General features: G+C 34.7%; 1 protein-coding gene across 1 annotated transcript in view; it reads left to right on the top strand.

Annotated features, from left to right (window-relative positions):
* Positions 1-26,743, top strand: part of LOC129247348 (protein sickie-like) — a 160,900-nt gene that overhangs the window by 27,685 nt on the left and 106,472 nt on the right. Inside the window, exons 2-4 of the mRNA XM_054886455.1 lie at positions 5,264-5,394; positions 13,948-14,056; positions 14,280-15,929. Coding sequence (XP_054742430.1) covers positions 5,264-5,394; positions 13,948-14,056; positions 14,280-15,929 — 1,890 coding nt within the window. The remainder of the gene's footprint in view (positions 1-5,263; positions 5,395-13,947; positions 14,057-14,279; positions 15,930-26,743) is intronic.

Here is a 26,743-nt window from a genome sequence, read left to right as displayed (position 1 = left end):
ACTTCAACTTTTGCCATTCGAGCAAAAGATGTGTAAGACAAAAACCGTATACAAATAAGTAGGCAGTGAAACAAAGAGAAATGGCAGCCAACAAAAAGTGGCAGTAGCAGCAGCAGCACCAGCAGCTGAAGAAGAAGGAAGGAACCGTAAAATATTTATGTGAATATGCAACATTATTTTTGACTTCCGTCAGTAGCTCTGCAGCAACCAACTCCTTTTTGCTGTTATTGACTGACTGTGCAGCAGTGGTGCCATTGCAGCAAATGCATTCATCAATGCTGTTGCCACTGCCACTGCAACGGCGGCCTCGACTAGAGTCCAAAAAGGCAAGTCACTAAGTAATGATTCTGTCACATTTGTTTATGGCAACGGTTATGCTTTCCCGGTAAGCGCAAACCAGCAGAAGGAGTAACCCAAGCACACACACACATGATGCCATACACGCGTGATGCAACAGCAAGAGCGAAAAAAAAAATCTCTAAAAAATAAGAAAACAAAATGCGTGAAGTCTTACTAGACTCACAACAAGTGGCAACATAGTGTTGCATAAATACAAATATAGTATATGGTATGCATGTGTGCGTGTGCACTTACATTTGGCATTTGTGCTTGAGCGCATTCGTCATTACCCACCGCACGCATCTAGAGACGTTGCATGCATAGTAAGTGCTTCGTATGCCACACCACCCCATGCCACTCCTCCACCGCTAACTCCGCCAACTTAATTTACTATCATTTAATGTTATTTAGTGCGTGTGTGGGAACTGTTTTATGCGTTTCTTTGCTGCTCAATATTTTAATGAGCAGCAGTTGCGTTTGTGGCAAGCAACTTTGGACTCTGGCACTGGGATCGCATTCGCTTACATTTTGCTACAATGATGCATGCTACTCCAACCCACACTATGCTAATTCGCACTTCGCGTATTCCTCCCATTAATTGCAACCTGTGCATGGTATGGTTAATGGCAGTTGCCACATTTTATTGACGATGGCTGATAGTCAGAATTGTCGCTGATTTGTGAAGTCCGCGATTGATGCAATCCGCAAATGAGTGAGCCGCCCAAGTGAACGTTAGAAATACTTTTTTTGATGTAAGGAGTTATAAAATAGTAAATGCAGGGTGTACCGTTAAGGCCTTTAATTTTCAAACTTGAAAAAACATTTTTTTCTTTGTGTATATTTCAAAAGTTCTGTTTCATCTACTAGAGTGTAAGCATTAATGACCAAAAAAATAAAGTTCTGCTGCCCCGATTTCTCTTGACAAATGCTCAAAATTGTATATTTAGATTGGCGCTTAGAGCCGAGCTCCTCCTCCTCCTCCTATTTGTGGTGGGCGTCTTGATATTGTTCCACAAATGGAGAGATTTACAGTTTAACACTGCTTGCAAACGGCAGATGGTTTTTTATGAGGAGCTTTTTCATGGCAGAAATACACTCGGAGGTTTGCCATTGTCTGCCGACATGGAACCGGTATTACAAATACTTTTCCTACCATTTGAAGTTTCATGCTCGGAAATTCGAACCTGCACGTCATGCACCAACCCACTGGACTACGGCATCCGCCTGCGGACACCAAAAAAAAATGATCTACTCTTTTAATTTATTTTAACAAATATTACCAAAAATAAAAACGAGGTAAATATTTTTTTTACTGTCTAACTTTGTTTTTATTTTATATTATAGGGACCATGAATAAAAAATAATTAATATTATTTGGGCATTTGTGAAAGATCTGTAAATATTTTCTAGCAAATTTACTGAAAAATGTATTTCCCCATGGAAATTCAATAGTAATTTATACAACAAAAGTAAATATTACAAAAAAAAAAAATATAGGTGTCCCATTTTTTGGGCCATACAACAAATTAAGAAGGCAGTGTCAGAAAAAAATTTTGTTTAGGCCACCCTAGTAGACGTGGATGGATATCTGATTAAAGACCTTCCTTGAAGTTGGTACATTTTTGGACATTATCAGCACCACTTTGTTTTAATGCTGGTTCACTTACATTGAATATCTTCAGAAATCTGCACTATTTATTCATCTAGAAGTGGCTTTGGGTCATTGACATGCAGGCAACTTTCTTTTCCATTCAAATCACCGTCTTGCAAGTTAATGCCGAATCAACTAGAAAGACTTTAATTATTTTACTGACAGATCTTTGCAATATCTGTGCTCCTTATGGTCTTAGTAGGGCATTAAATATATTGAAGATATACTCACACATAATCCGAGGCTGTGAACGTTTCTTAACATAAACATTTTTGTAAGTGTGGGTTATTAGCCCAACGACTAAGCCCTTTTTTAAGGCAGTGGGGACTACCAAAAAAAGGTCACATTTATAAAGCGAGCCGCTTGCTACAAGACAGACGCCCGTTCTGCATGTTTTGGTCCACGGGTGGTATTTTATTTCCCCCTACCCTGCATATCTGCCGAGCATTCCCCTACCCGCCGGAGGCGTCCGATGGAAGACTGCCAACTTCACACAGAACGTACCGAATACGCTACAACGATGAGTTGTTAAACTTATGCCAGGGAGAAGACGTCGTGAAATACATTAAATCCCAAAGGCTTCGATGGTTAGGGCACACTGTGCGCATGGAAGACAGCCGCTCCCAAAAATCTTTTTTATCTAAATACAAAGGGTCACAACTCAAAATTTTCCACACTCGAGCTTGACTTGTTTACAGTAGCACAGAAAACAAACTATGTGACATATCATGCTGAAATTTGTCATGTAAGCTTATAACAGTCCTACCAAAAAACAAAAAAATTATTTTTACCATATGTCATCCGCGGACCGTTTTATTGATAACGTCCCGTTCATATTTGAGCAGAAGTACATTTTGAGCTGTGACCCTTTCATATTTAGGGGTCGATATAATTAAAATATAGGGATCACTACTTTCCCATACCGACTAACCATATGATTGTGCAAAAACTTTGACACCCAACCCCTAAAATAAACTTCTAATGTAAACTTTTCAATCTAATTCAAATAATAATTGACGCAAAAATAGAGGAAAAATGTGGCATCGGGCGGAAGCAGATGTCCTCGTTCAGAAATATTAACGAATGAACCGGACTTAGGAGGACTGTAGAATTAATTTACACTGCCCAAGATGGAATAGTGTTTTCAAATTATATTGCAAACTTTTCCTGGTGTAGTTAAAATTGTAGGCATATTTTTGTAATTTGTGCAAGTATATAAGCTCATTTAAATATAAAACGAGTGCACGTATTTATATTAATAAACGTGACCGCCAACATTCTGCAACTCCTAGGCACTTCAAGAAGAAGTAAACTTTAAAATTTCTGGTGCAAGTACATATTTTTGGTCCCTCTACCAGAAACCATTGGCGGAGCCTTATTATTTTGGAAGAAGCACGAGTTTTTCATACAGGGTCATATTTTTAAGAGAAAGTGGCAAGTCTGAAAAAAATTAAATTAAAGATGCCGAGAGAAATGCATCGAAAATGTACTCTTTTTACTGCTTCCAAGGCTACTCTTAAGCGTCAGATGGCCCGAAGAACTGCAGAAAAAAATGTTTTTCCGGCTCTAACTCCTATTTGTGCAAAGCTAAATTGACACGTCTTAAATCAACAATTTCATATTGAGATATTTGGTTTCATCGATGATTATTTCGCCTACTTTTAACTTACTTTATTGATGGTCTTAAACGAAGACAAAAAATGCTTAAGCTTCGGTGTCCACATTTTGATCTCAACCCAAATGGGCTTCAACTTAAAGTCGCAAATTCAAATTAAAGCACTTAAATATTCAAAATTTCCATAACCCAATTGCATTAAAATAAATAAATATGTATATATGGGTTGCTGGGTGTATAAGTACACAAAGTATGGAGTCCACCACATTTCTGCACAGCCAATTAAAATGAAACAAAAGTAATTTCTGTTAACTCTCTGAAAAATAGTTCCTCTTAATGCAGTACTTTTCCACCGAACAGAAAATATTTCAAAAAACAATAAAAAATAATATTAATAATAAAAAATAAAATTAAAAATTCAGCGCAAATTACCAATTTCGCCACTCTGCGTCACTTAATTTCACCTCACGTGGAACCACTTAAGTTCACTTAATTAGTTTTTGTGATTCCACACATTTGCGTAAAAATCGCCATGACGAGCGTGAAAAAGCATTGAAGATGGGTGCTTTTCTGCCTTTCTTTATTCTAAGTGAGCGCTTCAATTTGTATTTTACAAAAGTTTAAAACTACTTTTTATTGCCACTCCTTTGCGTAGTTGTATTAATTCCTTCTGCCTTGTCACCATTAACACTCTATGGTCGCTAATAAAAATCTTCACTTAAGCTTTCACGCAATAATCACGTGATTTTTAAATCTCGTTTACCAAAATCCCCAACTCATTGACGCAAATGCTTAAATGACAAAAATTTGTTAACCTTATTAAATATAGGTATTAAAAAAAAATTCTTGTTAAAATTCTTTTAACTTAAGGTACGCACCCTTTCACATTTATTTTACGTTCCAGCTTTAACAATCCCTTTTGAACCGTTTCACTCATTCCCTTACTCAATAATCTTCTCAGTTTGTGTTTTTCATTTAATTTTTTTTTTAAGAAGAAAAAAGTGCGGTAATTGTGGTATTAGGCAGGTTTTTACGATGCAACCACACAAATTTGCATAATTTCGTCATTTTTGCACAATTCCACATATATAAGTAATTTTACTGCTTAATGAATGCATTCAAACGTTGGCTTGCATGCAAATTGGTAATACGGGCATCGCATCGCATCGCAGCGCATCACAAGCGAATTGCAGTGATTGAATTGTAATAAAATCATCGTAAATTTTTAACTGTCAGCGTTGTGGTGAATGCCAAGAAATCGTGCACGAAAAGCTGCCAGCGCATTGCGTAAGAGATTGACCGATAAGATGGGGTACGACATACGAGTATATGGAAATATGCAAATTTAGATTTTAAGAGGAATCACAAAATAAGCTCAAATAATTTATAAATAAGCCAAGAGTATATTTTTAATGAAAAATGCACTTAAAAGTACTAAAATACACATTTTTATAAAAATATAAGCAATACTTTACTAAAATAACGACAAAGGCACATTTTTCATTAACGAGGACTTAAATTATTATAGTTTACGAGAATATTGAAATAGATTTTAAACTTTTTTATTTATTTTTAGTAAATAAATAATAATAAAATTATTGTTACAATTTCGAAAGCTTTTAGCTGATTTTCATCTTTCTTTTCACTCTTCTTTGCAGACAAATACCCTCCGCTTATTCCAAGACCAATGGCGGCACTGCTATACCGTTGCCCGCCACCGTTATGGTGCAACGACGGTGTCCACCGGATAAAGTACGACCACTGCCGCCCACACCGAATCATACGCCATGTAAGTCGAAATGAAATGAAATGAAGGGAAAATTTTGATATAAAAAGTGCATATACTTACATACATGCACATATCCCTATATATATATATATATTTATTTGAGTATTTATATATTATACTATAACACATAGGTCAATAAGTCCCGGGCCTGTATAAGAAAATAACATTTTTTTTTTTTCAAAAATTCTTCTTTATTCAGCAAGGTATTCCCCTGTGGCGATCATATAATCATTCCAACGAGTTCGTTGCTTTTCTATCATTCATTTATCTTTGGCCTCAAAATACGCTTCAGTTTTAGCGATAACTTCCTTATTTGATTGAAATTTCATTCCCTGGAGTATTGTTTTTAGGTCTGAGTTAAAAAAAAATTTCGCTGCTTTTAGCCAAAAATAACTTAAAAAAAAAATTTAACTTAAAAAAAAAAATTAAGTGAAAATCTTCTTAGTTAATTTTTTGCATTCATCAGAAAAATAATTTGTTGTTTTGTTATTGAATTATTATTTTATAAATTATTTAATTATAAAAATTATTAGGTTCAATTTCCAAAAAAAAAAAAATTAGTTTTGCATACAAATATCGGAGTAAGAATTTGCAGGGGGAACTATCCTTTATAAGAAAAATGCAAGTTTGTTCATATTTGAAATAATCTTCCCATAAATAAAAAACAAAAACGTAACACAACAATTTTCAATGGACAAAAACTAGTTAACATTTTTTTATGATTTTTTTTTTTGGTTTTATATTTTTTCAATATGAATTCTGCTTTCAATAATGTATTGAATTAAAAAAATTTTTTTTTTTAATTTTGCTCCCAAAAGAGTAAGAATTAAAAAGAAACAATCTTTTATAAGCAAAATACCAAATCGTTCATCACTAAAAAAAAAGAAAAATGTTCACGCTCTCTTTGGAAAGCACGAGAAAATAATATATTTTTTTTTTTGTTATTTTTTTTTTGTAAGAAGATATGTTAAAGAAATAATATGGCAAAGTTTATGAGTTCAATCGTATTAAAAAAATTATTTTAAAACTAATAAATTTTTTCATAAAATAATTTCTATATTATTTAAAAAAAATCTTTTAAAACTAATCAATTTTTTCATAAAATAATTTCTATGTTATTTAAAAAAATTGTTTTAAAACTAATCAATTTTTTCATAAAATAATTTTTATAATATTTAAAAAAATCTTTTAAAACTATTACATTATTTCTAAATAGTTTGCCTTTTTTTTTTGAAAGTTATAAAAAATAATAATTAGGCGGCCGCCGTAGCCGAATGGGGTGGTGCGTGATTACCATTCGGAATTCACAGAGAGAACGTTGGTTCGAATCTCGGTGAAAGCAAAATTAATAAAAACATTTTTCTAATAGCGGCCGCCCCTCGGCAGGCAATGACAAACCTCCGAGTGTATTTCTGCCATGAAAAAGCTCCTCATAAAAATATCTGCCGTTCGGAGTCGGCTTGAAACTGTAGGTCCCTCCATTTCTGGAACAACATCAAGACGCACACCACAAATAGGAGGAGGAGCTCGGCCAAACACCTAACAGAAGTGTACGCGCCAATTATTTATTTTTTTTTTATAAAAAATAATAAGAAACTATAATTTTTTGTTGTTTTAAACAAACCTTAACAAAATTCAAAAGCAAACAATATTTTCGATAAAAAATTGAACGCCATCCGAAATCTCTTTCTGTTTTCATTAAAAAAAATCCATATTAAAATTACTTTTTTAAGTTAAAAAAAAAAATTCCATATTAAAATGACTTTTTTAAGTTTTAAAAAAATATTTTAAAGAAAAAAATATTTTACATAGGAAATTCGAAGTCTCCCAAAATCATTTTTCATGTTTTCATTAAAAAACAATGAAAACGCAGGAAATTAAAAATAGGTTTTAAGTGCAAAACCCTTTTTAATATGCAAAGGGTATTTTTATCAATGAAGAAATGATCTTTAAAAACATTTCTAGAGAGTAAATGGAGCAACTATTCAGTAAATGAGCCCATTTTAATAGATTTTTGCTGAATGAAATACCCGCAAAAATTAGAAGGCGACCGTTCAATATATATAGTTTGACTTTTTAGTGCTAATTAAATGCAGAGTTCAAAGAGTGTTACCATATTTACATAAGTAGAAAAGTACTAAATTCAAAAGTCGAAAATATATAGCAGTGTTGCCATACTTTCTTGTGTACATTTTATTAGTAATAAATAATTTAACTCTTCGGTTCATTTAAGTACATTTAAAATGTCTGCAACTTTTATTAAGCTACATTTCACAAAAGATTCATAAAAGCAACTAAAAAAATTGCCAAAAACTAATCCGAAAAGAGATAAAAAGCCTTAAAACAATTGTGAAAACTTCATAAAACTCAAATTTGAAGTAAGCAAGAAAAATCAAAAAAAAGGCCAAAAGATGCTAAAATACGTTCACAAAATATGCTGAAATTTTATAAAAATTGAAATTTGCACACGAGAGAGCAAACAAAAAACAAAGTGCGTGTAGCGTAGTACACATAACAGAAGTGAAACTTTCAAGGCAGACAAAGAAAGAGGGAGAGAGCCGAGAGAAAATGAGAGAGAGAGAGGGAGAGAGAGAGAGAGAAAGAATATATCTCTAAATAAATTCACAACATTTGCAGAGAATACAAATAGACAAAATTTACAAAACACGGAGAAAAGTCGACCGGTGTAGGTAAACGCCGGACACAAACCGTGCAACAACGCGCACTACGCCGAGCGTTTATCTCCCGCACAAGCGCAGCGATTCCAAGACCACAGCAACGGCACAAATTACCGCAAGGCAATACCACCAAATACCGGAATGAATAGCACTTTATAGTACGCACAAGCACTAACCCGGAAGCGGAAATAAGCACCAAAAAGTAGGCACCAAATAAAAAACGCCAAAAAAATTGGGACCAAAAAACGCCCCAAACAGTAGACACCAAAGAAATATAACGCCAAAAAGTAGGCAAAAATATATTTCCTACAAGTTTGTACCAACAAACAAGCGCCAAAAAGTAGGCAGTGTTATTTCTCCCCAGAATTTAGCAACCACGAGGAAAAACTCAAGAAAAATAGCCTAAAAAGTATCTAAGATATGTATAAAGTTTAGCTCTCTCTCTCCTTTTCCTCTACGTTATATCTTTTTTCCCTCTCTCCTGACGAAAATGCCCAAATCGTTGCATGGCCTTGAAATTTTACTCTCCATTCTCGCTCGTTCAGCGACGCCTAAGAAGTTTCACTTCAAAAACACACACAGAAAATGGAATTTGGAACAAAGCATTTAAAAAATGTGTCAATAGTATAATTTTGCAATTTAAAATCATATAAAAAGTCAACTTTTTATTAAAGTTATATTTTGCCAATGGGATGTTAAAGAAACACGAAATTATTAACCATCTTAAAGAGTGACTCGGGCTGAAATTTTAATATATCTATGCATATGTAGGGTGAGGCCTTATGTTTCATCTAGGAGTGATGTGAAAATCTGTTATGTATATATAAATATCTATCTACGAGTTTTTACAAATTAGCAACCACGCAAAAAATCTTACTCCACACATAGCGAATTCCATTGAAAAAAATGAAAAAAAAGAGTTTACCGCAAGTTCATTTCAAATATTTGCTAGCTGCTCCACAAATTTTAATTAAAAATCCACTCAACATTTTTCAATAAAAACATAACTCACGCTCTTAGCACTCGGACTCACGCAAAAGTCACCCCTAAACAATTGCACCCTCTCGTCCAGTCAACTGACTTAGAAATTTCTGTTTACATTTGAACAACGGGATATAAAAGGGAAATCCTTTCATGCGTTCATACAGGAAACCAAAAAAACAAAAATCCAGTTAACAACCCGATATCCAACCGTTGCCATATTCCTCTAGAGATTTAAGCCCAGATTAGAAATGTTCGTCTTAAGAGGATAACGGGCACATGTTATGTGTATGTGTATGTATGTATGTATACATGTACGCATACAAGAGTATGCAGCCGTTTATAGCGAACAACACGCGTACGCACACAAATAATAAAGTGATACAATGGAGCGAGTGAGTCTAAAGCGACCACGAACGAAATGAAAATTGACCGAGATTTCTGCTTGACAGACAACCATTGAGGACAATAGCACTTCAAGCCGAAAACCGTGATGAGCATGAGAGCGCGACGAATGTGGGAGTATGAGCGATGTACGCGGCAATGAGTAGGCCCACAGAAGCTGCATAAAAAAGGGTAAAAATAGCCAGGCAGAACGGTTGAAGTGGGCTGATATAATACAGAAGTTTGCTCATACATACAAGTACATTAAAATATTGCATATGTGAGCACATAAAACGCCGCCAGGGGAGAAGTGCGCATTGGTTGTGTTGCGGTGTTAAGTACTGTACGAGTAAATGCATAAAAATGAGTACAAGACCAGAGACGCACCGCCATAAAAGCGAATCTATCAAATGGCACACATGGGGATTTCTAATTTTGGGCTTGATAATGATGGTATTAACGGGTTTGTAATGGTTGTTTGATGGCGATGATGGTGATGATGTTATTGTGGTTGTTTGCTTTACTGCATATGAGTAAATTATGTTGGCTCGTATGGGCGCCAAAATTTGTCGCCAACTTTACTTTGGCGCGCGAAATTCAACCTATCACTGATGGCAATTATTTTCCGGTTAACGACAGCTTAGTGCAGCTATTGCTACTAAGTCGCTGGTAAGCAAATAAAAGCCTTGCTATCGGCTGAAAGTTGTTTATGCATATCACTGATTTTTTTTATAGATATTTGTCTAAGGGAAGTTAAATCTCTTATTTTCGCCAAAGCTTTTGATGTTATAGTTGATTATAGATAGATTGGGAATGGGTATAATGTGTACTTAAATACAAAAATCTACGCGAACTCAATTCATAGTAAAGCAGAGGTTAATGAAACGTTTCTTGGTGTGCTGCTCGTTTCAACTACATCAACCAAACGCCATGAGCTTTTAAGGTACTCTTGAATATAAAGTTGCATTGGAAATAAAATATAGTACAGTGTAGAGGACAGGAGGGGTTAATACAGCAGCATTTCTATCAAAGTTTTACATGCTCAGGGGCATATCTGAAGTTGTAGTTATACTTAAAGCTATATTTAAAATGAATGTGATTGCGTCAGCTAGTCGTGATTACCGAAGTTTCCCACATAGTATTAAATCTACTGCCTTTAGATTAAAAACCGAGAGTCTTTATTATTTCTTACTTACGAGAAGTTACAAATTTGACCAATTCCATGCCAAGTGATCAAAATATTTCGAAATTTTTGTTAATTTTTTCTGAAATTTGAATTATTTGTAGACTTTAGTATAAACACCAGTAAACTAAAACATTCGAAAAAGATGAACTTAATATAAAAAACAAAAAATTAATATAAGACAAAAAAATGTTTCCAAAAATTGTAAACAAAAACTTTAAAATAAAAAAAAATAAATTAAATGCTTTTAAAAAAAAATTTCCTTAATAAGTAGTTAGTATAATCAGTAGGGAATTAAACAGTTCCAAAAAATTAAAAAAAAACTTTGTTTGGAAAGAAATGTCTTTTTTGTTCAAAATTATTTTTTATCAGTTTTGAAAAATCTGTGGGAGGTGATTTTCACATAAGACAAAAACACTTTTCTCTAAAATTTTTAACAAACAATTTAATTTTTTTAACAAAAAATTTCTTTTTTCTTTAATTTAAAATTTTTGTTAAAAAAAAATTTAACTAAAAATTTTAAAATTTTAACAAAAAATTTTACTTTTCTTTAATTTTAAATTAACATTTTTTTTTAACTAAAAACGTTAAAATGTTAACAAAAAATTAAAAAAAAAATACTTTAAATTTTTACAAAAAAATTGTATTTATTTAGTAACATTTAGTAATTTAATTTAATGAATTTTTTTTTGCTAAAAATTAAAAATGTAATCTCAAATAATTGGAAAAAGATTAATTTAAAAAATATTTTTTTGGGAATAAATGTTTTTTTTGTTAAAAATTGTATTTTATCATTTTTGAAAAATCTGATGCAGGTGGTTTTCATATAAGACAATAAAACACAATTTTTGCCGAAAATTTTTAATCGAAAATAAAAAATTTTTAACAAAAAACTTTTTTAACAAAACTTTAAATAATTTGAACAAAAAACCGGATATTAAAAAAAATTATGTGCTTTAATATCGTTAAATGCTTTAATTTTTTTACCACGAAATTTTATTTATTTACTAAAACTTACTAATTCAGTTTAATTAATTTTTTAACAAAAACTTAAAAAAATTTAACAAAAAATTGAAAAGTAAAAAAAAAAATTAAATACTTTAGATTTTTTACCAAACAGTTTTATTTATTTACTAAAACTTACTAATTTAACTTAATTAATTTTTTGACAAAAACTTAAAAAAATTTAACAAAAAATTTAAAATTACAAAAAATTAAATACTTAAAAAAATGTATTTAGGCAACAGTATAATGAGTGTAAACTCAAATAATTGGAAACAAATTAACTGAAACCAATTTTTTTGGAATATCTTTGTTTTCTTCGAAATTTTTGCTTTTAGGAAAATCTGTGTTGGTAAAAAAAATGTTCTAAAAATTGTATGCAAAAAATTAAAAATTAAGAAAAGAGAAACTCAAAATTTTTCAAAAAGATTTTGTTTGGGCATTGATATAATTGTAAAAAAATTAAAAATTGTTAACCAATAACTTTTTTTTGCTGACTTCTGATTCATTTTCATGTGCAGGCCTCAACTCCAACAGAATTCGTTGTGGGGCTCCTGTTGTTGTTCTCGTAACAGGATACACATTCGCCATAAATGTTTGGGGAACGCTGCTGGAGTTGCAGTACTTGGCCGGATATAAATCCGGTTCGTTCCGGTAACGTAGAACCAAAAGTTGAGGGAATCATTTTGTAGTGACCATAACCTGACGGTTATATAGTTAATAGTACAGTGACGTGTCAGTTTTCCCGTGGGACATCGTAGAGGCATTTCAGTTTGACCAAAGTAAATGCCATCCTGTGCAGATATCCAGATCAGTCTACCTATACACTATTAGTGACTACTCTAGCCTGATTCTCATCTTGTGAAAGGAGGAGACTCAGCACGACTTGTATGCTTAAACTCAAGCTCCTTCTAACTTCTATATATTTTATGTCCCATCTTCTCTTACGTAAACATCACCAGACCGTCAGCTTAGCTTAAGGTCGTGAACAAAAATTTTAAGGCCACCTTTATATCCAAAAAAGCTGTATAAAAACCCTGCTTCAAGTCTTAAAATGGCACCAAATAAAACCGCCGTGACTTGAATAGAACCTCCGTCATAATTTATTAAAAAAATGAGGAAATCCACAAACATTTATTCACACTTGAAATAAATCACAGGAAGTGCTCTTCGACACATGAATTTGTTGAAGAAAATTCTAAATTTACATATTTATGTGCGGGTACCTACCACATGCCGAAAAAATCCTCTTGGGAAGTGCAAACTGGAATGTGTCAGAGCAAAATGCGTTCATAATTAATTTCACGTTTATCGCTTCATCAAGCTGTGATTTTGATTTATGCCTGTCACTGATTTGTTTCTCCCGCATTCAATTTGGTCTTCCTGACTCTCAAATTGCTCGCAATGATCGACGTACCCTCCACTCATGCCAAATGAATTCCTGTGCAGGCACGACGTTTCTAAGGGTACCCGGCACACAAGCTTGCATACTTACATACATAAATACATACACATACACACACACATACATACATACACACACATGCGCTTGACATACACCAGTGAGTGTTGCGTAGGCGCGTGTTTCGAAAATTAATTAACGCATATCTTTATGTTGCATTGCAGTTGTCCCGCTTCAGTGGTCCCACAATGAAATTCCTTGCACAGAGTCACAAGTAAGTCGCAGCAAATCCTTCTGGCATAAATCAGTTTTCAATGTGCTCGTATTTGTTGTTGTACGAGTGTAGCTAACTTTACATCGCATGCGTGTAATTTAAATTTATGTCCACTTGTTTTTCACGAGCCAGACTTGGTTGTAAGTGCAAAGGGAAACTAAAAAAAATATTGAAAGGGTGTTGAAAAGTTGCGGTAGCAAGTGCCGTAAATTAATGTTGAAGTTTACATATGACAAAGGTTGTTCACATCATTGGAGGGACTTATAAAATAAATCTAAAAATTTTATAAAAGCAACATGTGCAAAATGACCTACATCTTTCAATGAGCTTGGCAGGAAAAGTTTATCCAATCCATTCTAAGAAGTTGTGTGGGAGATCCCAATAATCATCTGAAAATGTTCGCTTTTTTAAGACTCCCATCCAAACTCTACATATTTACTTCATTTATAAAACCTTCTGCCATGAAAATATTTGGGATGTAAAAAGAGTAAAATTACTTTCCGTACCGAAGCTCGGGCCAAGAACTTGAAAACTTCTTCTAGATTCTGATTTTTAATAAATATATTTTAAAACATTTGTGCTTTATTTTTCATTCAAATGGATCCTTCATTAAAATAATTTTTATATTTCTTTTCAATTTTTCTTTTAGCCATACCCGGCTTGGGCAAAAGCGGCGCTGACTTCAACATCGGCCGTCCGAACAGTCCACCAACCAGTAATCACACCATACAAAGTCTGAAAACTGGCAATAATAATGGGTGAGTAAATAAATTTTTAAAATAACTGTACCAGCTATTCAAATATTACATGAATTCGATATTTAAAAATTCGCAGCACAGAAGTTTCATTTCTGCGATGTTAATTTAATAAATAGTGAAAATAAATATTTTTCTCGTACTCATTTCATAAATTTAAAAATTCTATATTTTCACTAAGGATTTTAATTGTAATACCCACATCCCCTTTTCCTATCTTCATCAGCTTACGGCCACCATCGATCAAAGCAACCCATCCTAGCGGCATACCGCCACCAAGTGGCATAACCGCAGCCGCCAATGTGGCACCACCGCACCCACAACAAAAGCACTCTATGCTTGACAAGCTTAAGTTGTTCAATAAGGAAAAACAGCAACACCAGAACGCAGTAAATGCCGCCTCTACTAAAATACAGGCGCAATCAAAGCGTACCTCATCATCGTCAGGTTTCTCCTCAGCGCGTTCTGAACGTTCCGACTCTTCGCTGAGTCTCAACGATGGACACATATCACAAATCAAGCCACCAACTGTCAGCGTAACATCTGGTAAGGGCAAAGTCAACACAAAACAATCCAAGCTGATGGCCGCACAACTGAAGAAAGAGCAAACCAAAGCCAGTAAGCTGGACAAGAAGGAGAAGAGTCCAGCACGTTCGCTGAACAAAGAAGACTTTAGTGGAGAAAGCAAAAGTTCGACAATGGGTCGCACGAAAAACTCACTGCCACGTGTTAGCGAAAAAAATTCGGCGAAGTCTTCCTCGAAGGGTTCACTCAATTCCAAGTCTGACTCGAAATCTTCACTAATAGTGCCGCCCACCAAAGGACTTTGCAGTCCAAATAGCTCGAACACAGGTCTGCCCAAACCAATCGCTGCCATTAAGGGCACTAGTAAGTTGCCACAACCGCCTTTAGGTGGTGGAAGCGGCGATAATCGTAGCCGTGGCATGAGTAATTCAAACTCGCAACATGAAATGATGAAGCGTGAAAAGAGTGACATATCAAGCATGCATACAAACATATCTGGTGAGACGAAGTCAAAGGAAGCACAGCAGCAGCCACATATCGTGAAACCGGTACCGATATTACCGGAACCGGGCAGTAAGCCGCCATATTACGCCAACACAGCAAGCATATCACAACAGCAGCAACAGCAATTACAGCTACAGCAACAACGGCAGCAACAATATCAACAGCAACAACAAGCTTACTATAATCAGCAGCAGCAGCAGCAACAACAACAGCAACAAGAGCATGGCACATACATTAACAACAGTCGCCTGCCGCCACCGAAATCCGCTGGCTCTCCTTCCTCCAACACGCCTACGCGTAAGCTTGAGTACAATGCCGGGCCGGGCATACTCTCCTCACCACAACGTTCACCGCTACGTGGTCTGGCACAATCGCCCGACTCACCATCCGCACATCAACACCACCACCATCAGCACGCGAGCTCCAAGTTCCATACAATACCTTCCAGAATCGACACTATTTACGAAGAGAAGAAACCCACGGGTCTACTGCCCATGCCACCTTTACTACGCGGCTATAATTCGCATGTAACGTTGCCTACACGTGGCGTGCGTGGTGGTGGCGCCCACAATTATGTCGTCGACTTTGTCGAAACGGAAATCAACCAAGGCTACTGTAGCGACGGAGATTCGTTGAGGGTTAGCGCATCGGCGCGTTTGGCGCAACGCGCAGCCGCAACGGCTAGACGGTACCATGACATAGATAACGGCTACCTGTCGGAGGGTAGTGGTGGTGTGGGAAATCATGGCATGGTAATGGGTGGTGGTATGAGTGCGGCGGCGCACACGAAGCACTTCCTGAGTATGATGCGAGCAAGGACGCAACTGCCGACGACCATCGAAGAGCGGTAAGTCAAAGAGAACTTTTCAAGAATTTTAATAATTCAGAATTTTTCAAAATGGATAGCAGATATTTTTATATGAAATTATTATATTAGAAACTAGTATATTATCAATACAGTATGTATGTGTATATGTGTAAGTCGCAAAAAACTTCAACATATCGAGTGAACGAACGCAATTACTTCTCACGAGTTTTTTTTTCAAATTTTTCAAATTACTTTTCAAGAAATTTTTCTGCAACCATGTTTCGAATTTAATAACTTAAAAACATATGTACTTATATTTTCATAATTTTTTTATATTTTTATTTTAATATTTTTTATTTTAAAATAATAATTTCTTAAGCTGCCGTAACCGTTCCCCGGGTATTCCTCGAAAAAAGGCGTTTTACATTGAGCGTGGACTCTCTGGATTGGGCCAACTGAACCTAAAAAATAAGCAGGATATTATTAATCTAAGTTATAATTTAGTATTCAGTCGAAGAAATAAGAGAACTGTGCATTTTTATACAAAATAGCAGCTTTCGAAGAAAATTTTCTATTTAGCAAGAAATTATCTACTTTTATGAAATAGAAAAAATTTTTCGGTAAGAAAAAAATTTCAATTATTTCCAAAAAAAAAAACAAATATTTATAAAACTTGTGTTAAAATTTAAGACTGATCGATTTAGCCGGTTTCAAGAAATTCTACCCACTTGACTACATAGTTTTGAATACCAAAAACATGTTTAAAGTTTCAAGAGGGAAGGCATATTTACAAATGCAATTCATATTGCATGGATATCGAAAATATTTGTTGGATTGAAAAGAAATTTTCTTGGAATAAGTATACTTAAACTTAAATATTTTTATGTACAAAACGAAAATGAAATAAAAATTATGATTTTTTGAACATCTTGACTACGTATAGCCGCGCAGGCCAGCTGCACAGATTTCAGTAAAATTTAGAACGTAAATAGTGCAGAAATTAGATAAGTATATAGGATAATTTTTAAACAGAGATGCCACCTACTTAAAAAATTAAAAAAAAAAAAATAAGTTACAATATTTGATTCCCATATTTGGCACACGAAAGAGGTTTAATTTCGAAAAAAAAAATTCGAGAGGGTTGCCACCTGTTTGAGCAATTGTATAAAAACTAATTATCACGGATTTAAATAAAATTTAGGACGTAAATAGTGCATAAATTGGATTAGTATATTGAATATTTTTAAAGAGAGACGCCACCTACTTAAAAAATTAAATTCAATCATATCAATAAATTAAAATATTTGATACCCACATTTGGCACAAGAAAGAGGTACAATTTCGAAAATATTTTCCGAGAGGGTTGCCACCTGTTTGAGAAATTGTATAAAAACTAGTTACCACGGATTTAAATAAGATTAGGACGTATTTAGTGCATAAATTGGATTAGTATGTAGAATAATTTTTAAAGAGAGATGCCACCCACTTAAAAAATTAAATTCAATCATATCAATAAATTAAAAAAAAAATAAATTAAAATATTTGATACCCACATTTGGCACAAGAAAGAGGTACAATTTCGAAAATATTTTCCGAGAGGGTTGCCACCTGTTTGCGAAATTGTATAAAAACTAGTTACCACGGATTTAAATAAGATTAGGACGTATTTAGTGCATACATTGGATTAGTATGTAGAATAATTTTTAAAGAGAGATGCCACCCACTTAAAAAATTAAATTCAATCATATTAATAAATTAAAAAAAATAAGTTACAATATTTGATATCCATATTTGGCACACGAAAGAGGTACAATTTCGTGCAGGTGGCAACCACCTGTTTGAGGAATTGTATAAAACTAGCTGCCAAGTTTGAAATCGGAGTATCTTTTGCTTTTACGCACCTGATCAGGTGACCACCTACGTTGCTCGTTAACCCCCGTTTCTGCAATGTATTCACCACGTTTGGCACTCTTCGACAGGTAACATTCTCTTCCTGTAATAATACCTTTTCAGAGTGATTAAGATTTACCACGGACTATTTTCGTAGAAAGAATGTAATCTACTTGGGTAAAGGTGACTTCAGATTCCTTTTAAAATATTACACTGGTCATAATCGGCTACTTTCTCATCTCTACCGCACCGATCTATCAACTGAGACAGAATGCCGACTACGTTTATGTGAATGTCTGGCCATGTCTGGAAGGATCTACTTGATTGATTTTCTCCATGAAACGTGCAGCTGATTCTAATACTACTAGAAAAGTGTTAGCCAATGGAGTTTTAGTTTTGTTTAAGCAGTCTAAAGTTGCCTCAAATTCTAGTGGTTATACTCGTAATATTGGGATATCATTTTGTACTGTCTTTCCGCTCTTAAGTTACCTATTATCATATCTCATATTATTGAGTGATTATTTCGGTAAGAAGGTAACGAATATTTAAACAGCTGAGATACTTTATAATGACAGCTGCGGTTCATCAACACCCCTGAGCCGTTGGACCCATGTCGTCAAAATAGCGCATCTCTCCTGGGCCTACCGTTAGATAAGATTGACGATGACGACCGATGACTTCACCAATACTCTCTTGACTTTTTATATTTTTTATACTCTCCTCTTTCCTTACTTTTTCACTGCCTGGTAGCAGTGTACTTCTCTTGTGATATCGCAAGGGTCAAACGCCCTTAATGAGTACTCATAAGTATAAATATAAGTGATTTACGCAACTACATTAAAAATTTATTCAAACAAAAGCAATTTCTTTACGCTATTTTCCAATTTCGAAATTACTTTCCCGCAGTAGACATTCCAGTTATTAAACATCCACCCTTCTCCGCATGATGCACCACCATTCCGGCCTTGAGTCACTCTCCACTCTTTAGCTCAAGAAATTTCCGTAATGATTCATTGCTCACGCTCGTCGCTTTCTTCCATCCTTGCGGTTGGTCTGTTCGCGTGATGCCCTTTTTCGTGCGAATTGAAGACACATTTTTTCATGTTCTTACCACATAAATAATAGCACAAATTTCAAAGCAGAAGAGAATGCAAATGCACAGCAAAAAAAACAAAAGAAGTCCTGCAGCAGAGCAATTCCAGGCAGAAGCCTCTTTATTTCTTTCTATGGCGCACAACAACAATACATATATGAATACAAACAGGCATCGAGTGAGCTGACTAAGTGAAGGAATGACTCACTTCGTTGGATTCTTCACGCACTTTTCACTTCATTTACTCTTTTTTGAAGGCTTTGGTTTTGTTTGAACGCAGCCAGTTCCAGCCAAAAACGCTTGCGGTACTCGCTGTGACTTTAAATGCGTTTGTTCGTTGTTTTTTTTTTTACGCGCTGCTACACCCGTTTTCAGCCAAAAATAATTTGTGCCAATTGCTCTCTTTTGCTGAACGATGAAACGTCACAGCATTTGAACAGGTTTTTTGTTTTAAATATTTTTTATTTTTTGTTGTATTTGTTTTTGTGCCGCTCTTATTTTGCTTGTAAGTGCCAGTTTTGTCGCCTGTTTCGTTGCCTTCCTCATTGCTCATTTGCGTTGTTAATGCGGTTTGGCTTATTGTTCTGCTGCTTACTTTTATTTTCGTTTTTGTTTTTGTTTTTAATTTTGCTGCTTTTTTTTAATTTTTGTTATTTTTTTCTGGTGTTTTTGCCGTCATTCTGCCGCTTGCCTTTGAGCGTTTTAATTGTGGCATACAATTTAATTACGTGTAACTGGAACGCCAACTGGCAAAGAGGCGTAACAAAAAATAAAAGCAAAAAGAGTAAAAGGGGAAAAAAAGTCTAAAAAGCGTGTGATTTGCGTATTTACTTGGATCTGCTTAGCTCCACATGAAATTCTTCTTTTTCTGCTTAATTTAAAAATTGTTCGAAACCTTCAACTAGTTTAATTTTATACTGGACTGCTGGATTGTAATTTATTTCTGCCATTTACTCTCTATTAATGCCTTCGCCTTGTACTTATGGCATTGGTAAGTTGCTTACCTGTAATGTGGTTCTGTATACCCACTAAGCTGCTTACACTGTTACTAACCAAAGCTTCAACCCAATACTTGTCCTCACCACCTTCCGCTAAATATGAGCTGAAATGGACTACGAATACAACTTTCCCAAATATCTTAAACCCAAGCATCTCCTAGTGGGGAATTTTTTAGCAGTGATAAGTTTTTCCTTGTAAGTCGCATACATTCAAAATTTGAGCACACCAAATTTCAGCCAGTTCGGTATATTTCTTTATGCTTGGCATTCCTTTGAATCGAGGAAGTCGGGTGATGTTCTTTTTCCATCACTATAACGCGTCAGCTCACGTTTCAGCAGTTGTGGTCGCAAAATTAATGGAAATAGGCTTCCAACTCCTTAGCTATTTTTCAGGCTTAGACAAATCCTATTATTCGGAGAGGATCAACTAACTAGAACAGCAGTATAGAAGCCTAAAAGGAGACAAACAATAGATTTTAAACAAAAGAATCAACTGAAACAAAAAAAATCAAAAAGCATTTGTTTAGGGCAATGATTCTCGATGAGGAAGATTTTTTGGTAGCACTTGGAAGACAAAAACCCGATTATCGCTGAAATAATATTGGCTAATTTGTTATTGAAATTTTGAGACAATGTTCTTGAGGTATAATGAATTTATTAACAAAAAGAAATACAGAAAAAAGTTCAAATATTTTTTAAGCATTTTTCAAGTTTTTAAAAGGCATTAAAGTGCTAAATGTGTCTAAAGAGTATTAGCTAAAAATTCCCACGTCATTTCTAAAAAAGGTTTCAATTAAAATTTATCTGTTTTTAATACTCATAACTGCCATATAATTTGCTTAAATACTTAATTAAAAATATCATTTCAATAAACTTACGATAAAATCAAAGCAGAATACCGAAGGTCCTCTCTCACACCATCTTCTTGTCTATTTTATTACCTGCTATATATGCACCACCACCTATACATCCTCTTGCTTCGTTCAGCAACCAACCACTTCAATTTGTCAACAACTTAACATGGCATTCTCGACAGCCGAATGCAATTGTCACCTGTCAAAGCCATAAATTTGCAACATACTTCAGCAATCGGCAAACAAGTTGCTTGACAGCGCTGTTGTTATTATTTGTATTGATGTTGTTGTTGGTTGTTTGTAGTTTCAGCAATCTAGCTACCTTCATTACTTTGCTTTATTGCCGTTGTTGGCTTTATTGTAATTCTACTTCTACTTGATTTGTATTTATTTGCCGCTCTTCTACTTGGTAGAGTAAGTTATACAACTGGCTTCGTGTTTTCGTTGTTGTTGTATTATAATTCACGAACTATTCACCTTCGTTTGTCCACTTCGATACAGTTAAGTAAGAGAGTATGAAAATAAAATAAATGAGCGTAATAGAAAATCATTCCCTCTCATTTTGGGAGGTTCATGAACGCACTAAGACGGCGCTAATTGTGTTGTTAGAATTTTTTTTTTTTTGAGGTTACTGAAACTTCAAGGCGCGTGAATTTATTAGACTTGAAGTTTATAAGCGTGCAAAAATGTTACGAAACTATACTTTAAGAAGTTAGGAAAAAAAATAAATACATTTCATCGGATTTAAATTATTAAGTAATTGATTTCCGTTCAAAAAAAGTTTGTAGGATCCAAAATATAATTAAATTACGTTTATATATACGTATACCGGTAGTTTTGATTTTGAAAATAAATGATTTTTCATTCACGGTAACACGGGCAAAATTGTTTTCGGCACTATTCGTTGCTTTTGACGTTTACTTTTTTAAGTTTGACAATACGAATATTAAGCAAAAAACGTGTCGCCAGTATGGGAAACAAAAACGCCTGGAGAACGCGAACCATATCTCAAAGATTGTTCAAGAATGTGAGAAGAAGCTTACTTCTGCCGCAAGACAGAACAGGCTTGTACTTATATGGGTTCCAGGACACTTCGGTGTTCATGGAACCGAAATTGCCGATAAATTGGCCAACCGTGGATCAGCGGTTTCCCCACAAAGGCCAAGCCAATAATCGGAATCAGTTCCGCAGGAATCATGAATTGGGTCAACGATTATTTATGCAATCTACATAAAGAGCGATGGTCCGGTCTAGAACGCTGCAGAACTGCAAAGTGTTTTGTGACAAGTGCGAACTGTTGGACTTTCTACTACTTGGAAGGAAAGACGTTCGGTTAATGGTCGGTATTATTACAGGACACAATCCGTCGGGTCAACATATGACCACTATTGAAATCATTGAGGATCCGATTTGCTAGTCTTGCTTGGAGGAGGCGGATAGCACTGAGCACTTTTTCTGTGAGTGGCTTGCCTTTGCTAGAGCACGGCTACGAGTTTTAGGTTCCGATGTCGTGAGAAAAAGTAATATTCGTGGAACTGGAGGATGTTTATAGATTTACAAAAGAAACTGGAAATTTCTCACAGGACTAACTACCTCTATCTCTGTATCTGTCCTTTCCTATCTCTTTCTGTGATACTTTTCTCCTTTCCTCCTTGACTATCTACCCTCTTCCCAGAGCTCTAATTACAATGCTCTTTTTGGCATGGTGCTTCTTGGCTTGACCAGTTCAAATTTCAGAAATTTCAAGGTCTTACTTCTCTTACGTGTACTCATATACTTAGTTCTGACAAGGGCTGATTAAAAAAATAGTACTAAAGTAACTGATAGAAAAGGTTGCTCATTTTAGTATCTGATAAAAAATAATATTTATTGATTTCATTTTAAAAGGGCTCCGATTACAATAGTATAAACTGTTACAAATTCTGAAAATAATTGTTTGAAATTGTAAAGTTGCATGTACTTATTTAAAATTAATTAATTTGTAAAAGTTTAAATGTCAGAAATTAGTAATAATATTTTTGAAAAGCACTGCAAATCAATTTTACGATACCCTATTCTGGTCTTGGCATTGTGTCTGACGGCCTAACGATGCCTCAGTTATGGTCGTGTTAACCGCTTCCTGCTGCTGATGAAATTCATTGGTATGGTTAATACCGAAGTGTACTATATCAGCAGGTGTATCAAAAAACTGAGAGCCAAGGTGCCTTAATCTTAGCCCGCGGAAGCAGAATAGCCAAGGAGAAGACGCTGAGATGATTTCATCTCATTCAAAATACAGCTGAAGCAAAAAGGACTCGAAGTTATGCCGAGCGTCATAGCAAACACCTCACAGACAGTATTCTATAAGGGCACCTGCGAAATTCGACAGCTGTGACCTTGTTAACATTACAAAATCCTTAGAGCGCCACTGATTCAAACGTGGCCAGAGGGATTTTGCGATCTTACAAGTTTGTGTCCCGCCCAGCACTCGATGAGTTGACGTGAAGTTCACCGTTTCAGGAGCAGACCACATCTAGTCAGGGGGATCCCAATCCTTTAATTTCACGAGAAAACTAGCTCACATGTTCCCTGTCTAGCCAGCTCATCCACCTTGCAGTTCTCTGCAATGCCACTATGACCAGTCACCCAGATAAGCCAAAGAATTCGAATGAGATCGAAAGGCAAGTCAGGCATTCTCCGACCAGTTTTAAGTGCGTTGTCATCGCTCCTAGGGCCGCATGGGTGTCGGAGTAGATATTTACTTCCGTCAAAGTTATTACATATATAGGTGAGCAACCAATCAGCTACTGGTTTGATTGCGGCTACCTCTGCTTCGAATACACTGCATTGGTATGGTAACCTGAACTTGGGTCTGCCTTTCTTTCCATCCAACTTTCTTTATTCAAAAAACGTAGGTCAAAAACTTAATGACTGTAAAAAATAATCTAAATTTTCGGACACAGAGAAAATCAATCGTATAGGCCCAACTCAAACGGGGACTACTAGCAGAACGAGGGATCACAAGCAAAACTCCGAAGTACAGTGGCGCCCAATTGCCCTACTAAGAGGTGGCTCAATGGTGGCTTGAATATTGCATTAAATCGATTGTTAAGCACGCTGTATGACAAGTGACGTCTTGGTCGTTGATGTTTAGCTGATTAATAATTAATTCAAGCCGCGTGGATCGAAAGCCCTTGCCATTCACCGAAACTCTATTTTCCTTTCGAGCTTTTAATATTAAAAATTTTCTCATTTTTTCAATTTTATGAAATGAAGTTATGAAAAAAAAACGAAAAAATAAACACTATTCCCCTAAATCACGCTTAGCAATTAAAACTTCTCATTTTGTTTTGCTGCAGTTTAAAATATATTATTCATTGCGCCTCATTAAAACTTTCAAAAGCAGCGTCTTCTCATTGCTTTTATCGTTTCCAAATTGTTTGTGTTTTGTCTTGTTGCTTCCATTTTTAAAACACAATTTCTTATTAACAACAGCGAACTTTATTTCCAGCCTAAATGCTGCCACCCTCTCTAAATGAAAAATCATAATCAGAAAACTTTCCATTTCTGCCCACTTCCGCTTGTTTCTATTCATACAAACTTCACTTTTTATTTCACGTACTTAGCATTTCATCAAGCCCAACTCTATTGTCCTTTTTCCCTGTGCCATCCGGCTTCATACTGTTGCAGATGGTTGTCTTTCATTAGCATATTTCTCACTCCCTCTCAAAGGAACAAAAAAAAACTTCATACGCCGTACAAATCATCACGTCTGATCTCTCAAATTAATGCAAGAGGATGTCCCTCACATCCTTATGAAATACTCATCAGTCGATTTCTTTTTCGGTGGTGTCATTAACAGCAGTAATAAAAATTTTGTACTTCAGTTGTGCGATGATTGAATTAGAAGATAGGGAGAGGAGATAGAAGAAAAAATTAGCAGTTTCAATTATTTTTGAAACATTATTTTATGGAGTGGGGGTATTTGTTCTAGAGCTTGAAAGCTTAAAATTTTATGTATACAGTTTGAATGAACAAAAAAATTAACCAAACATTTGCAAGGGTGGTACCCTATTGACCATAACCAAAATTGTAAAGAGTTGACCGAAAGCTGAAAGGAAAAGTGTTTAAAATATTATTTATTGGAAGTTTCATTGTTCCTAGAAATAGTAGTCCCAAGTAGTTATAATAAATCTTATTTTAAATTATTTATTTATAAAATTGGCTTAGAAAGTAACTCTCGCAAGCTAATTGTAAAAATACGGCTTTAGCATCGAGGCCTTACGTTTGATTTGTAAAGTATGTACAGATTTACGTTACCTTTATATTGTAATTTCTATGGTATGGATTGGTTGTAGCCGGTCAAAAGTTTACTGAAATTTATTTTAAATATTCCTGGTTTAAAATTTCCTTGATGAGTACCAATTATAAGCCAGTTGGAAAATTAGAGTAATACTCCTACATTTTTTTTTTACAATTTCTACTAACACCAAATTTTTATTTACATATTTTTCTTTAATACTAAATCCCCAAATATTAGGGACTCTCAAATTCCAATTGATAAGTTCTTAAATACGTCACCAAATGAGATTCATTCCATGATATGCGTTAAATAACTATAGCACAGCGACTTTTGGGCAAGTTTTCACAATTTATTTATTTCGCATATAATTTTAATAATTTTCTTATGAAAATATAGTTCATTCTTCTGCCAAAGCCATATTAAATAATATTAATTAATTTAAAAAAAATTAAGGAATTTTAATAAAAATTTCAAACAACTTAATCAGAATTTAAAAAAAATATGCAGTTTTATAGCCCATTCAATTTCTCCAAATTATTTATTGCAACAATTAAATTTTTTTTGCTGTTAAATCAGTTTTAAGGTCCCTAAATAAAAATATAAAAACTAAATATTTGGAGGCTATTAAAATATTTTAAATCATAACAATAGAAAAAAGTCAAAATATAGAGTTGCTATAATTTTGTTGCGCGCTGTGCCAACATTTTGAATATGCAGTTTTATAGCTCATTGAATTGCAATATGAAAAAATGCCGGTTAGAAGTGACTCAAAAATCGCGTTGATTTTTGAAATTTTTTTGCGCAGTGGTCTTTGCATTTATCCTGATCGACATTATCGACATTTTTCTGTATGAAATAAAACACTCTGAAAACATTAATTCAATTCAACTGCCTGATTACTTTTGTCTTCTACAAAACTTTTAAGAGGAGCTCTGCGTTTTGTGTCCTCGAACACTATTGTATGCTCCACTCTTTACAGTACTTCTACTTAACTTAGATTCTTGAGAAAAGCTAGAAAATTTTTAGCTAATAGCGAATATAAGCACTTTAGCTAAATTCTTGTTAAGCTGGGCACTACGGCCACCTCTTTGCTACGACATCATATTCTTCGAGCAATTGCCCTGTGTAGCTGGGCCAGGAACTATCCGTTCCACTAACAAAGTTCGGCTAGAAAATTTCAATACCGAAAAATCAATTAGAACTAAGTATAATCAACCGAGTTTTGTTAACGAAAATAGTTGGGAGCCTTTTGTCTTTAATTGTTCTTTGCAGCCTAAAGAATCCAAAAAAGGTGCTTGCTATGCGTCCAATTGGAGGAAGAAAGAGAGGCCGACCAAGAAAGAGATGGCTTGATGACGTAGACGCAGACTTAAAAGCGATGGACGTTCGTAATTAGAGAAATGAGGCAAGAGAGAGACTGCATTGGAGGAGGATTGTTGATGAAGCTAGAGAGACAGATAGCCTTTGCTCTGTAGCCTCTGATGGCATTTGGCAAATACGCAAGAATGATAGAAACAAGATTACGCCCATCAGAGAGTGCAAGACGTCACATTTGCCGAGTTTTGCAGTGTTGCCAACCATTTGCTCTTCGCAGTAAATTTTGTGCTTTTTTATACCTACCTAAAATGCGAAAATTTTTAAGTTTGGTATTTGTTTCTTTTTGTTTTTAATTTAAAGCTACCGTAACTGTAAGTTAAAAAAACTGTATTATTAAACAAAAGAAGGTTAAAACAGGT

This window comes from Anastrepha obliqua, chromosome 5 (assembly GCF_027943255.1).
Source record: "Anastrepha obliqua isolate idAnaObli1 chromosome 5, idAnaObli1_1.0, whole genome shotgun sequence".
Classification (NCBI taxonomy): Eukaryota; Metazoa; Arthropoda; class Insecta; order Diptera; family Tephritidae; genus Anastrepha; species Anastrepha obliqua.
The sequence above is the reverse complement of the archived record's forward strand: the minus strand, read 5'-3'. Positions and strand labels throughout refer to the sequence as shown.